The sequence below is a fragment of the Plasmodium sp. gorilla clade G2 genome, assembly GCF_900097015.1.
Source record: "Plasmodium sp. gorilla clade G2 genome assembly, chromosome: 12".
Lineage (NCBI taxonomy): Eukaryota > Apicomplexa > Aconoidasida > Haemosporida > Plasmodiidae > Plasmodium > Plasmodium adleri (nom. inval.).
This window is the reverse complement of record NC_041704.1, coordinates 901,579-917,433: the sequence shown is the minus strand read 5'-3', so window position 1 is coordinate 917,433 and position 15,855 is coordinate 901,579. Positions and strand designations below refer to the sequence as shown.

At 17.2% G+C, this 15,855-nt stretch overlaps 2 protein-coding genes across 2 annotated transcripts; one reads left to right on the top strand and one right to left on the bottom strand.

The window, feature by feature from the left end:
• Positions 1 to 4,047: 4,047 nt before the first annotated feature.
• Positions 4,048 to 5,856, top strand: PADL01_1223100 (ATP-binding protein, putative; the record flags this gene model as incomplete). Its single annotated transcript, XM_028683189.1, has 7 exons — positions 4,048 to 4,165; positions 4,697 to 4,795; positions 4,951 to 5,036; positions 5,171 to 5,247; positions 5,320 to 5,371; positions 5,438 to 5,504; positions 5,612 to 5,856. 7 exons carry the CDS (start codon positions 4,048 to 4,050, stop codon positions 5,854 to 5,856), a joined length of 744 nt encoding a protein of 247 aa, XP_028539392.1.
• A 948-nt stretch (positions 5,857 to 6,804) lies between these two features.
• Positions 6,805 to 14,028, bottom strand: PADL01_1223000 (transcription factor with AP2 domain(s); the record flags this gene model as incomplete). The annotated part of the gene is made up of 1 exon (XM_028683188.1): positions 6,805 to 14,028. The coding sequence occupies one exon, from the start codon at positions 14,026 to 14,028 to the stop codon at positions 6,805 to 6,807; it is 7,224 nt and encodes a 2,407-aa protein (XP_028539391.1).
• Positions 14,029 to 15,855: the final 1,827 nt, after the last annotated feature.

Sequence of the window (15,855 nt, the reverse complement as noted above, 5' to 3'; positions counted from 1 at the left end):
TTAACAAGAATTAGTATTAATAAATACTCCATTAAAAATAATTAGCATATAGCATTAAGAATGTTATATATTATACATATATATATATATATTATAATACTATAATGAGAAAAAAAAAAAAAAAAAAAAAAACCAGCATAATTAAAAGTATGAGATAAGTATATATTCTCAAAGTATTATAATATTTAGTTTTAAAATACAATGTACGCTTAAAGATATAAATGCATTATTATAAAATTAAATATATATCCATATATTCATTTATTTAAAAATTAAATAAAGCATTCATAAGAAAAAAAAGTACTCAAAATAATAATAAAAGTACTAAGGTATTTATGTACACAATATTTATGGTATATCCAAGTAAAAAATAAAATAAAAATAAAATACGGAATATATAATAATTGGAAACAATACGGAAATGAAAAGAGAAATAAACACAAAAAAAAAAAAACTAAAAAAAAATATGGTTTTGTACTCCTTTTACAAAGTATATTTGTAAATGTATTTTTATATAAGTTATAAAAAGAATAAGTTAAAATAATAATATATTAAGTTTGAAGTAAGGTATTAAATTGTAATAAGGATTTAAGAATTAATATATTCTTTTAAGGTTTACACTTAAGAATAATTTTAAAAATATTTTGTTTACAAACAAAAAAAAATAAATAAAATAAAATAATAATAATTAAAATTAAATAATAATTTAATAAATTAAAAATAGATTTTTATTAATTTATATTAAAACGAAATTCTTGTACTTTTTTTTTTTTTTTTTTTTTTTTTAATCAATCTACAGATAAAATGAGACCAGTGCATTATTAGTTGTACACCTTTTTAAAGGAAAAAAAAAAAAAAAAATTTATTTAAAAGTTGTACAACGTTAATAATAAAAGAAATGCACTTTTTGAGTACTAATAAAATATAAAAGATAAAGTACAAATTAATAATAAATAAATCGATTGAGATCTTAATATTATATTAAGGAACCGAAGGTAATAATTATTAGAGATACAAGTAGTATGCACGTCAATATATATATTATTTAATTGTATAGATAATATTATTATATATAAAAATTATATATATAAATATATATATATATTTATTTATTTTATTTATTTATTTTTTTTTTTGTTCTTTATTATTATTTATATAATTATTTCGTTTCATTTTATGTTATTTATTTATTGCTTCGCCTATATATCCTAAAAAAAAAAAAAAAAAATATATATATATGTATATTTATATATACCATTATATATAATATATATTGCCTTTTTTGAAAGAGAAAATATAAGCCTTATATATTAAAGATCATAAAAATAATTTTACCTTTTTGTTTTTTATATGCATATAAAACATATATGAATACATACAATTATATATTCCTTTTTAATATATATACATATATTGTGTATTTTCCTTTTTAAAATTAAATTATTTTTTATATTTTATGAACAATTTATCAGAACGTATTATTATATATCAAAGAAAATTATAAAAAAACAAAAAATAAAAAAACGAAAGAATGCATGTTTTAATTATTATTTTATTTGTACTCCTTTTTTTCTTTTTATGGTTGCGTACAGTTATTGTACTCCTTTTTTTCTTTTTATGGTTGCGTACAGTTATTGTACTCCTTTTAATATTTTTTTTTTATTTTTATTATTATTTGCTATTTTTAAATAATAATAATAATAATAATATATAATATTATATAAAATAAATGAAAACTTTTGTATTTTTAATCTTATAATTAATAAATAATTTATGAATATCTATATATTAATATATTTATATATGAATAAATACATTATATATAAACTTATTTAATATTTATATATTATTGTACGTCTAGCTATTTAAAATATATGTGCACAGATTCATTATATTATATAATTATATATATATATATATATATATATTATTATTATATATCATTATTTATTAAAATATATTGAATATATTATAATAATATTCATTCTATTAAAATAAAAAATAAATAAAAAATAAATCTCTATTTGTATATATATATATGTAAATAAATATATGTATAGGGTATTCAAAAATATATATATACATATATATATATATTATTGTTATATATATCATAAATTAATTATAAATATCAAAAAAATGAATGAAAAATTAAAACTTATTATATAAAATAAAACTCCCTAATCATTTATTCAAATATTTTAGAACATATATTAATATATATTTATTTTTATATTTTTCCAAAAAAAAAGAAAAAAAAAAAAAAAAAAATACATATATATATAATATATATAGATATATTACATATGTATCAATATTGTGAGCTTAATAAAATAAATAGAGTTTATTTTTAATATTATATATATATATAATTATAAATTCTCCAATGTTGAAATTTCCTTTTTTTTTTTCTTTTTTATAGTTCATTTTATATAGAACAATATTCTACGTTATCTATTATTCTAATATATGTTATATATATAAAATAGATTAAAAAAAATATATATATATTACATATATAATTTATATATATATATATATAATATATTTTATTTATAATAAAATATAAACAATTTATTTATTTTTAAGCTTAATATATGTTAAGTTTTATCAATTACATTTAAACCAAAAAAAAAAAAAAAAAAAAAATCGAAAAAAAAAAAAAAATAAAAAAAAAAAATATAGAACAAATTATGAAAAAAATATAAATATAGGAATAAAAAAATAAATAATTAAAATAAAATAGAAAAGAAAAGAAACAAAAAAAAAAAAAAAATACATATAAAATATATAGGATTTAAAAAGAATAAGAATATTCTTATTTACATAATTCTATATATATAATATATATATATATTATATATATATATATACTTAAAAATATGCACATGGAATAATTTTAAGGAGAAATAATCAATATTTTTAAAAAGAATTAAAAAAGATTATTATTTAAATATTCGAAACATTAAAATAATATATATTTTAGCATGCTGCTATTGTTAGAAATATGATAATAATATATTCATTACATGTAAAGTGCAAATTTTTTTTTTTTTTTTTTTTTACACGACCAAAAGAAAAAAATATATATATATACATATTATAAAAATATTTTTAAATAAAAGAAAAAAAAATAAAAAAAATAAATATTATAAATATATATATTTGAATAAAAATTAAAGTATTTTCCCTATATGAAAATATATATTCCAATAAAAGAAAACATATATTCTTTTACACTTTATGAAGATGTGTTTTTTTTTTTTTTTTTTTTCCTTTTTCTTTTTTGAATGTGATAAATCAGTGATAAAATATAATATATTAATTTTGAAAAGATGATCATTAAAATTATAAGATATAAATAATATGAAAAATATTTACTTATATATTCTTTAAAGATTTGACATATCATCTCTTATGATTTTTACAATAATTATATGATACCTCCTAAAATTTTCATATGCATCTCTTTTAAAATAAAATAATATAATATCAAATACCGTCACGTTTAATAAAACAAACAAAAGAAAAGGAAAAAGAAAAAAGGGGGGGAAAAAAAAAAGTAACATATAAAACAAATGGATATAATATAAATATATTTGATTTTGATTTAAATCGTGATTTTAATTCTTATTTCATATTTAATTTTTTTTTTTTTTTTTAATATTCTTTTCTATTTATTTTTTGAAATAAAGATTATGAAGAATAAAAAGAATATATTTTTATATTATATGAATTCTGTTTAATATAAAAATTTATATAATATATATTAAAAAAAAAAAAAGCCAGAAAAAAAATAAAGCAAAAGAAAAAGAAAAATTTATAATTTTATTTGAATATTTTTGAAAAAAAAAAAAAAAAAAAAATTTAATTTAATAATTTGTTTATTTATTTGTTTTTTTTCTTTTTTTTTTTTTTTTTTTTTTTTCTTTTTTTTTTTTTTTTTTTTTTTTTTGTTAAATAAGAAGCGAAAAATAATATATTTGATAATATTTAACTTTTATTTTGTTTTTATCAATATATATATTTTCCTTAAAAAAAAAAAAAATGAATGTTCTTGGTTTAATATCAGGAGGAAAAGATAGTATACAAAATCTTTGTTATTGCCATAAAAATGGTCATACAATTATTGCCTTAGCACATTTAATTCCTTATGAATATCAGAGTAAAATATTTTTATAAGTTTTTTTTTTTAAGTTACACATATTTATACTTACCTTAGTACTCGCTTATGATGTTATGTTTTTTTTTTTTTTTTTTTTTTTTTGTAATAATTTTTTTAAATATATAAATTAAGTATAGCGAATCTTTTTTTTTTTTTTTTTTTTTTTTAAAAGGGTTATATACATATTATGTGTGTATATATATATATAACATATACGCTCAGTATTATATATATTTATTTTACATATATTGTATATGTATATATATATATATATTTTTTTTTTTTTATATATTATAATTTATTATATGGTTGTTTACACATTGAAAAAGAGAATACATATCAAAAAAAGAAAAAAAAAAAAAAAAATTTAAGAATACATATATCCACTTTATTTTTTTTTTTTTTTATATTTATGATATATTTTTGAGTATACATGATTATATATTAATTTATTATATATATATATATATATTTATTTATTTTATTATTTTTTTTTTTTTTATGTTGTCTTTGCATTCTTTTATTTTGAAGATGAAACGGACAGTTTTATGTATCAAAGTGCGGGATTTGAATTAGTCCCTTCTATTGCGAGATGTATGGAAAAACCATTAATTCAGCATGAAATTAAAAGTAAAAAAAAAAAAAAAAAAAACATATATATATATATATATATATATATATATATAATAAATAATATAATGAGATATTTATAATATATTTTATTTTTACAAATATATATGAATATTTTGTTTTGTTTTATTTTTTTATTTTTCTGTTATTTAAAGGAAAAGCAATTAAACTTGATTTAGCGTATACTTATGATCCAAATGATGAAGTGGAAGATCTTTTTGAATTAATATATAAAGCAAAAGTACATATAAATCTGAAAGAAAAAAAATTACTATTCATATATATATATATATATATATATATATATATATATGTGTATATAAGATAATCGTTTTGATGTTCAATTTTTTTTTTTTTTTTTTTAAATCTTTCCAGACACAATTCCCAAGTATTAATGCAGTATCTTGTGGCGCCATAAAATCAACTTATCAAAAAAAGAGATTAGAACATGTGTATGAAAAAAAAAAAAAAAAATATATATATAAAATATTTATATATATATTTTATTTTTATTTTTTTTTAAGATGTGAAAGATTGAATTTAGACATTTTAACATATTTATGGGATCGAGACCAGGTAATATTAAAAAAAACAAAAGAAAAAATGAAATATACATATATATATATATATTAAATTTGATAGAAAGAAATTCTTGAAGGTATGATAAATGATGGAGTAGAAGCAATACTAGTTAAAATTGCATCATATGGTAAGATGAATATAAAAATATAATGAATGACATATAAAAATGAATATGTGTACATATATATAATGCACGTCTTTTCTTTTTCTTTTTTTTTTTTTTTTTTTTTGAAGGATTAAAAAAGGAACATGTTGGAAAATCAATAAAAGAAATGTATGAATATTTAAAAATGATCAGCGAGAAGTATGGCTTGAATATTTGTGGAGAAGGAGGAGAATATGAAACAGCTACTTTGGATTGTCCTCTTTTTAAACATAAAATTATAATTGAAGATTATGAAATAATACAACACACTGATGATTTAGTAAGCCCAGTGTTTTTATTTAAGCCTTTGAAATGGAAATTAGAAAAAAAATAAAAAATTGTAATAATATAAATTCCATCTATTTTTTTTTTTTTTTTTTGAATTATATACATATTATTTATAATAATTAAATATTTGAAGCATTATTTGTTGTAAGAACAAATAATTATGATTATATATATAATGTTTTAATTTTAAATATGGATACTTGTTTTGTAAATACTCCAATTAAGATATTTATTTTATATTATAGTGCGCACAAGCACATATATGTTGTATGTATATTTATTTATTTTTTTTCTGTCTGTACACAAAATATAAATATTTTTCATTTTTATAATAATTAATAAAACTAAAATTAAATTGTCTTTTCTTAATATTAACAAAAAAAAAAAAATAAAAATAATATAATAAAAAATAAAAATTATAAATATATAAGAAAGTTTGGACAATACGCTGCATTATATAAATATAAATATATATATATATATATATATATATATGTAATAAAACAAAAAAATAAAAGAATAAAAGAATAAAAGAATAAAAGAATAAAAGAATAAAAGCAAAAAAAACTAAATAATAAAATTAAAATAAAATTAAAAAAAAATTAAAATTCTTATTTGGTCTAAATTAAAAAATTAATATTTATAAATTTTCGTACATAAACCGACATAACATATCCTTTATATATAATTTTAATAAATACAAAAAAAGGCCTATTTTATTTTGTTTATTCACTTATATATTTATTTTTATTTTATTTTTTTGCACCTTATTTTTATATCATGTATGAATATTCTTTTGAAGCGATACCTCAAGGATTAATTCTTTTATTTAAAAAAAAAAAAAAAAAAAGGGGTATTTTTAAAGGTGCATATTATTAAAAAAAGAAAATACTGAAATTAAAAGATTAAAAAATTGAAAAATATATTTATATAAATATATGTTATATATATAATAATATTACAATTTTTTTTTTTTTTTCCCCCCTTCTTTCTATTAATGGTTCATGTGAAAATTGGAGTTACCAAATATTTGTGATTCCTTTTGATAATTTTTTGTGGGGTGGTTATTATTTACATACTGATAATTCTCATTTAAATGTACGTTTTTTATAGGGCTTTCTGTATTTGTAAAATGTTGATTATTTTGTATGGGAACAATAAAATTTTTATTATCCTTTTCAAATTGGTAATTATGGTTAGTCGTAATATTATTATTATTATGTATGTCCTCATTGCTTTGCATAATTTTATTTTCCTTCTCATGAAAATTATTATATGAGCAATTATTTAGGATATTATTATAAACGTGATTTATTTCATTGCATGTATTATTACTATTGTTCACATTTTTTGTTATGCTATTATTATTTTGTCCTTGAATAGAATGATTATAATTATTATTATTATTATTATTAATATAATAATAATTATTATTATTATTAATATAATTATTATCATTATTATAATTAATATTATTATTATCATTATTATAATTAATATTATTATTATTATTATTATTACACATTTGTTTGTTATTTATATATGCATTATACACAGTATTATCATTTACAATGTTCTGGTAATTTTTTAGATCACTTTTCTTATATTCATCATTTTTATTATTATAATTGTTATTATTAAATTTCTCTTTTGTATAGTATATTATATCCTTCATTTCTGATTGTTGATCTTTTTTATTTGACATATGATTATAATTGTTATTCATATAATTATTGCTATTAATTGATGAGTTATTCAAGGTGTTAATATAGTTTGTACTATTATTTAACTGTGGATTTAATAATTCTGTATATATTTGTTTATCTGTTTGATTATTTTTTATTTTTGTAAAATCTTGTATTTTATTTTTTGCGTTTTTATTGATTTGTAACATTTGTGGATTTTGTTTTTTTTTTTTTTTTTGTGGGGGGAGGAGAGGGGATCCTTCATTATTATTTTCTTGGTCATATTGTATCATTAGATCTTGCTTAGTATTTATATAATTGTGTTGTGTATTCAAATAAATATCTTGAATATTTTTTTCAGAGAAATTATTTGTATAGTTATTTGGTAAGACATATTGATAATTTATTTTTTCTTTACAATTTTTATAGTCTTGATGCTTTTCATAAGGTTGTAAATTTTCATACTTGTCTTTGTATGTATTCGAAGAAATATTTTCTCTTTTTTGTTTATCTATAATGGTTGATATATATTTATCATTATGATAAGTATCATTAAATGTATGATTAGTATGGTAAATATGTTGACTTAGTTGACTATCATTATAATTTGTGTCGTTAAGATAATAATTCATATTATCATTAATATCATGATTAATTTTTCTTTTTTTTTTTTTTTTTTCCTGATTATTATTTTTTCTTACTTGATCTATTTTCTCTTTCTTTTTTTTGGGTGGCTCATATAAATCATAATTATTATTATAATGATTTTGCTCATTTAATTTATCGGAAGAATTAAAATTTATTAAATCATATGTATTCATATTGTTATTCTTTAAAATATTATTAATCAAGGGATATGCATGTTTTGTAAAATTATTATTTAGAATACTAGCCGTTGTAATATAATTCACATTTTCTTCTCTACATTTAATAGCTAGCTTACGAGCTTCTTCAAATCCATATTTTTTAACAGAAAAATATTTATGAACAGTTTTACAATTGGCTCTCCAATGAGATACCCATATTTTTTGTTTCCTATCATAACTAACACCTGTTATTTTGGGTATATTTTTATCGTCATCAAATAATTCTTCGTCGTAACATAGAGGATCTATATTTATATTATTATTATCTAAGTTTTCTTCTTTGTATATATTATTATTATGGAAATTATTTATTGTTTTATCATTATTGTTAGTAATATCAGTTACAACATTATCTCTTATATTATTCACAACAGGGTTTATTGTGTTTGCATTATTTTCCATATTTTTTTCTTCCTTATTATCATTCATATAATATGATGAATTATCATTCATACAATATGATGCATTATCATTCACACAACATGATGTATTATCATTCACACAACACGATGTATTATCATTCACACAACACGATGTATTATCATTCACACAACATGATGTATTATCATTCATATTATTTAAGGAGCATGAAGAAACAAAATTGTTATTACTGCATAATTGATCAATATTATTATTATTATTATTATTGTTATTGTTATATATATTTGTATCGATTAAATCATTTTTGTTATTCATAATAGGTCCTACTTTCAATGATTCTTTATTATTACACATATGTAAATTATTATAATTTTCATTATCTATATAATATTGCTTATGTCCTATAATATCATTTTTTATAAATGGTGATATCATTTGTTCTCCTATATTATCCTTTTTATTATTTCTTATGTTTTTATTTGATTCATTTGTTAATGTCATTTTTGTAAAAGTATCCATACCATTTTTTGCTCTCATGTTTTTCTTGTTTCCCTCTAAATTTTGATTATCATTCTTTGAACTGTTAGTTATATTATTATTAAATAAATTATTAGATAATTTAGGGACCATATTATTATCATTTTCAATTTTCCTATTTGTATATAAATCATTAATATAACTTTCTAACTGATTTAAATTTTTATTTATTTCATATTCAGGAGTAGAACTAACTGTTGTGAAAGAACAAAAGCTATCCTTATTTAATGTGGATGATATATTAGATATATTTCCTTCTTTCTTATCTTCAGAATTATTAATATGTATTTCTCGATTTTCATTATTATTACATATATTTTGTATATTATTGTATCTATTATAATTCATATTTATATCATTAATATTTTCATTTTCTTCGACTATTGTATTATAATGAGGTTCTTCTATATCCTCATAAATAATGTTCTTATACACATTCATATTATTATTAACAGTATGATAATTATTATTAGTAATACTATCATTCGAACAATTGTTATCATTTTTATATTCAATACATTCAGAAATATGAGTCATATTTTGACTATCTTCAGAATGTTTAATATTTGAATGATCATAATCCTTAAGGTTAGGTGAATATTTTACAAAATCATAATTATTTTTTAATTCACTATTTTGTATATGTCCATTAATATTATTCAAACGTACATTATTAATATTATTATTATTATTATTATTAATATTATTATTATTATTATTATTATTAATATTATTATTATTATTATTATTATTATTAATATTATTATTATTATGATCCACAGCCATGTCTTTATTTGGTTTGTAGATAAAATAAAATGGTTCATTATAATTAAATGGATATGTTTTATTTTTATTATTCCTTTTTCTAATATATCTTTTATCACCCGATATATATATTAATTTTTTGCAATGTATCGATTTGCCCATATTAAATGATGATAACCATAACTTAAGAAATAAAAATTCCTCATTAAAATTATTAATATTTCCTCTCTCCTCTATATTATGTATTTTATCATTGTTATAATATATTTCTTGTGTTTTATTTTTTTTCATATTTTTTTCTATACATATATTATTTAAAATAGAATAAGACGAAGAATCATTTGGATGACAAAAATTATTCGAATCAACACAAGTGTGATCAAATTGTTGTTCTTTTAAAAATGGTTTTTCTGTATTTTGTGACGTACTATATATATCTTTTATTATTATATTCTTATTATAATTTGTTTCATTATTTGTATGACAAAATGTATCATGCATGGGATGGTGGTGATCATTGTAAAAAGTATTCATTTTATTACTATTATTATGATCATATTTTGTTTGTACAATCCTTTCATTTTCTATATTTTGTATATGGTTCTCATTTGCTAATTTATAATTTACATTATTTGAATAATCATATATAGAATTTGTATTTTCATAATATATTTCTTTATTGTTATCATCAGGATCAAATATTGCGGTACAGTAATTTCCGTACGTTATTGTTTTATTATCCTTTTCTGTGTTATTCAAATTGGTGTATGAATAATTGTTTGATTTACAATCTGTTGACATATTACTATACACAGATACATCTATATTATTATTATTACTATTATTATTATTGATATGCATGATATCAGAATTATTTATTACTTGGTCATTTTTATATTCATCCCCATTTATCATACAATTTTGGTAAATATCTTTATTATACTTATGAGGTATTATTCTTTCTTCCTCTTTTTGTATTCCATATACTTTTTGATTGCTATAAAAATCATCTCCACAATGATTCCTACTGTCCATATTATTCACGTCCATGTTTACTTTTTTGTATGCACTGGAATTATATATCTCATTATTCGAAGTGTAATTTTCTTCTGAATTATTTGATTTTTCATCATTGTAATTATTAATTAATAAATTATTCATATAATTATGTGTTGGTATATCTGTTGATATATTATATTCACAATGATAATACGTTTCGCCTCTATCCTCATTAATATGATGCACATTTTTGTTGAACATTTTTTCATCCGTATTATTTTCCATATGTATATTGTGATTATTATTTTGTTCATATACACTTTTTATATTTTGAACTAATTGATTTTTATCATCTTTTGGATATACAACAAGTTCATCATAATTTTGTGGTGTATAATTTAAATTACACATATTATTAAACTGAGGTGATATATCTTCACTTTTAATATTATTTTTTATAATTTTATTTTTATAATTCTGCATATCTTCTTTTGTTTCATAATTCTTTTTGTAAAAAGAATATTCTTTTTCCTTATATATTTTATTATCTTCACAAAGATTTGTATCCAAAATTTTACATTCATTATATGTATTGTTTTGTATATTATTATTTTGGTGGCGATTTATTGAATCGCCAACAAAGATATTATGGCCATTCAATGAATTAACACTTTTTATATTTGCTATATTTTGTATATGTTTTACATTTGCTATATTTTCTATATGTTTTACATTTGCTACATTTTCTACATGTTTTATATTAGCTATGTTGCCTTCTTTATAATTGCCATAATTGTTATAGTATATACTATTATCTTTATTATTATTTACTTCCTGTAAGTGCTCCATATTATTTAAACTAAGCTTTTTATCGCTTGATAAATTTGTCATTGAATTATACATAACATTATGTGGTGATATATTATCACCATTTGATACATCAATATGGTTATTTATTAATTTATTGCAATCAACACAATTACGAGTATAACAATTATTACTACGAGTATTCAAATTATATGTATCTTTATTATCGACCTGACCTTTTGGTGTGATATTATTATAATCATTAATTTTATTGTTATAATTAATATTGTTAGTATCATTTATAACATGACTATAATTTTCTTGATTTTTTTCTTTTACATTTAGTTCCTTCTGTTTCATATAATGAACACTTTGATCATTCATATTGTAATTATTGACCATATTATTCATATTAACATTATTTATATCTGTATATAATTTTTTATCATCATTATTTTTTGCCTTATATGTGTGTAATATATTAACCATATTATCCTTTTTATTAGCATTGTATGTTTTTTTGGTGCTGTTCAATAAGCACTGATTTATTATCTTATCTACCATATTTTTATGAATGTCATTATTTGGTGCATTCATAAAGCTTTTATTAATTATATTGTTGTTCATCATATTATTATTTAGGATACTATCAAGAACAATATTATTATTAATAATATTATTATTAATTATATTATTATAAATTATATTATTATTTTTTTCAGCATTTTTTTTTAACTCTTCTATTTGTGTGCATGTTTGGTTTGTATTTTTTATTTGATGATTCATCAAAAGGGTGGTATTATCACTTGTATTATTGCAAGGATTGTTATTATTATGATAATGATTATTATGATTATTACCATTATTACTATTATTACGATTACTATTCATATCAATAATGTTGTGATTTTTTATTTTTTCTCGATTTTCTTTTGAATGATATAACACTTTATTATTCTCTAATTCATTTATATTACTATACGTTTGAGCAGATATTTTAGGTGGGTTATTTGTAACCATTTTATGAACCAAAATATTATTACTAGAAATATTATTATTATTATTATTATTATTATACATATTATCTTCATAAGTGCATTTTTGATTTATGTTTTTTTTATTTACATGACAGGAAGATATATTATTATTTAACTCTTCTTTGGATTTATTCAAATTAACATTTGAATTATTATTTGTTATATTATTATTATAATATGTATAATCAATATTATTCATATGATCATTATTATCACAGTGAATATTATATTGATTATACTTGTTATGGTATTCTTTAGGATTTTTTTCATTTATCATAATATTATCAATATTCTTATTATGAATATGTTCAATAGATTGAAAATTATGATTGCTTGCACTTTTTATTGTAACATAATTTTGAGAAGGTACCTTTTTCAACATATCATTTTTATTATATGTATATATTTCACCCCTACTCATATTATCATTTTGATTAATTATCATACCTTTTTGATTTATCATCTTCTCATTTTGATTAATCATAATATTATTCTGGTTGATTATCATATCATTTTGGTTAATCATTCTTTCATTCTTATTAATAACCATATCATTTTGTTTAATCATCATATCGTTTTTATATATGATACTTTCATTTTTATTAATCATCTTTTCGTTTTCATATATGATACATTCATTTTTATTAATCATCTTTTCGTTTTTATATATGATACTTTCATTTTTATTTATCATTTCTTCATTTTTATATATGATACTTTCATTTTTGTTTTTTACTTCCTCTTGTTGATTTTTCAGATCACACATCGTATATATATTTGCCTTAGAAGCTACAATATTTTTATCATTATATAATATGTTGTTCATATTTGTATGATCATTTTGATTAATTTTATTTATATTATAGCTCAAATGATTACATGAATTGTCTTCATTATTGTTACTATGTAAATCATTATACATATTTGTATACATATTATTATACATATAAATATTTTTTTCTTCCTTATCGTTAATGATTAAACTCTTCTTTTCTAGACATTCCTTATCATATGATACATTACCATCTGATGCGAAAGAATTCTTACAAGGAGTTTTTGTTCCTTGGTTTATGCTATTATCATTATTAAAAGAAAAAGAATAATTAATATTTATTTGATTACAATTGAAAGGACTATTCATTTTTCTTGTACTTAGATTACATAAAGCTTAAAGAAAAAGAAGAAGAAAAAAAAAAAAAAAAAAAAAAAAATAGAACATAGCATAACATACAAAAAATGAAGATTAATAAAACAAAAGGTATAAATCCAAACACTTGGAATTAAACATATCTAAGGGTATAAATAAATATATATATATATATATTTATTTATTTATTTGTTCATATTAACATATTTTTATATGTGATATGTTGGTTCCTCCATTTTTAAAATTTCACAAATATATAAATCCAATACAAAGATAATGTATTTTTTTAATGTAAATATATTATCTTCATTAAAAAGTTACATTACATATAATATATTCATTAAATAATAAGAAGAATAAACACACACATATAAATATAAACATATATATATATATATATATATATATATATTTATATTTATATTTATTTATTTTTGTTTCTTATCTTAAAATATAAAAAGCAATCATAAATATAAATATAAATGTATACTCGATTAAAATAGTAGAAATGATATACAAGTGATTCTTATGATAAATGAAATATACAATGGTCTATACATAACATATGTATATATATATAATATGGTTGTTTACACTGGTTATATTATTAAAGTGGATTATGAAATATAATACAATCGTGCAATAATATATTATATATATATATATATATATATATATATAACAATTTAAATAAAACAAAAAGAAAAAAAAGAAAGAAAAAAAAAAAATACAAATACATAAAATACACATATAAATACAAATATTATTATAAATATTGTTTTGTGTTCAAAAGCAGAGTAATAAATTATTTATATTCAAAATTTTATTTTATTTTTCTTTTCTTATACATATATATTTACATAAGGAGAAAAATAAACGATGACAAATAATGTCTACAAATATATTCATCAAGTTTATTATTATATACATTAAATGAACACACAAAAATAAATTACACTTAAAATACAACCTTATAAATATAAAAAAATTTTATGTTTTTTTTTTTTTTTTTTTTTTTTATATATTTAATAGTTAAATGTTCTCTTGAGATTTCATAATATAATTTTATAATATCTAAATAAAGATTAAAAATATATGAATCTCCTTCAATATATATTATACAAATATATATATATATTTTTAAAATTTATAAAAACAAAATGAGAAAATATAAGTAAAAAGTACTTAATATATAATAAACAAAATTGTAGTATATATTTGTATATACATAATATATAATACAATTTATATATATGTATAAATAAGTATCTATATATATATATATATAATATATATATAACACAATAAAGAAGATGAAAGAATATAATAAAACAATAAAGTTAATAGATATACAAAAATTATTAAAACTTTAAATATTTATATATATTTATTATATTTAAAAAAACCAAAATATATATTTAGAAGAAATGATACAAATATATATAATATTATTTGTATAATATAATATATATGTGATACATTTTTCCCATTGATATTAAAATAATATATATATATAAAGATATATTTTTTCACATTTAAATTTATTAAGGTGTATTATATATAGGTATTAAATTAAAATATTTTAAAATAATAAAATATATTTTATATGGTTAGATACTATTATGAATTTAAAAAAAAAAAAAAAAAAAAAAAAAAAAAACACATTCTATTATAATATATATAGCGTCATCTTGTATTTTATTTAAAGAAAAAAAAAAAATAAATAAATAAATAAATATTATATATATATATATGTATATATATATTTTTTTTTTTTGAATAATATTACGAAGATATTAATAAAAATAAATTAAAAATTAA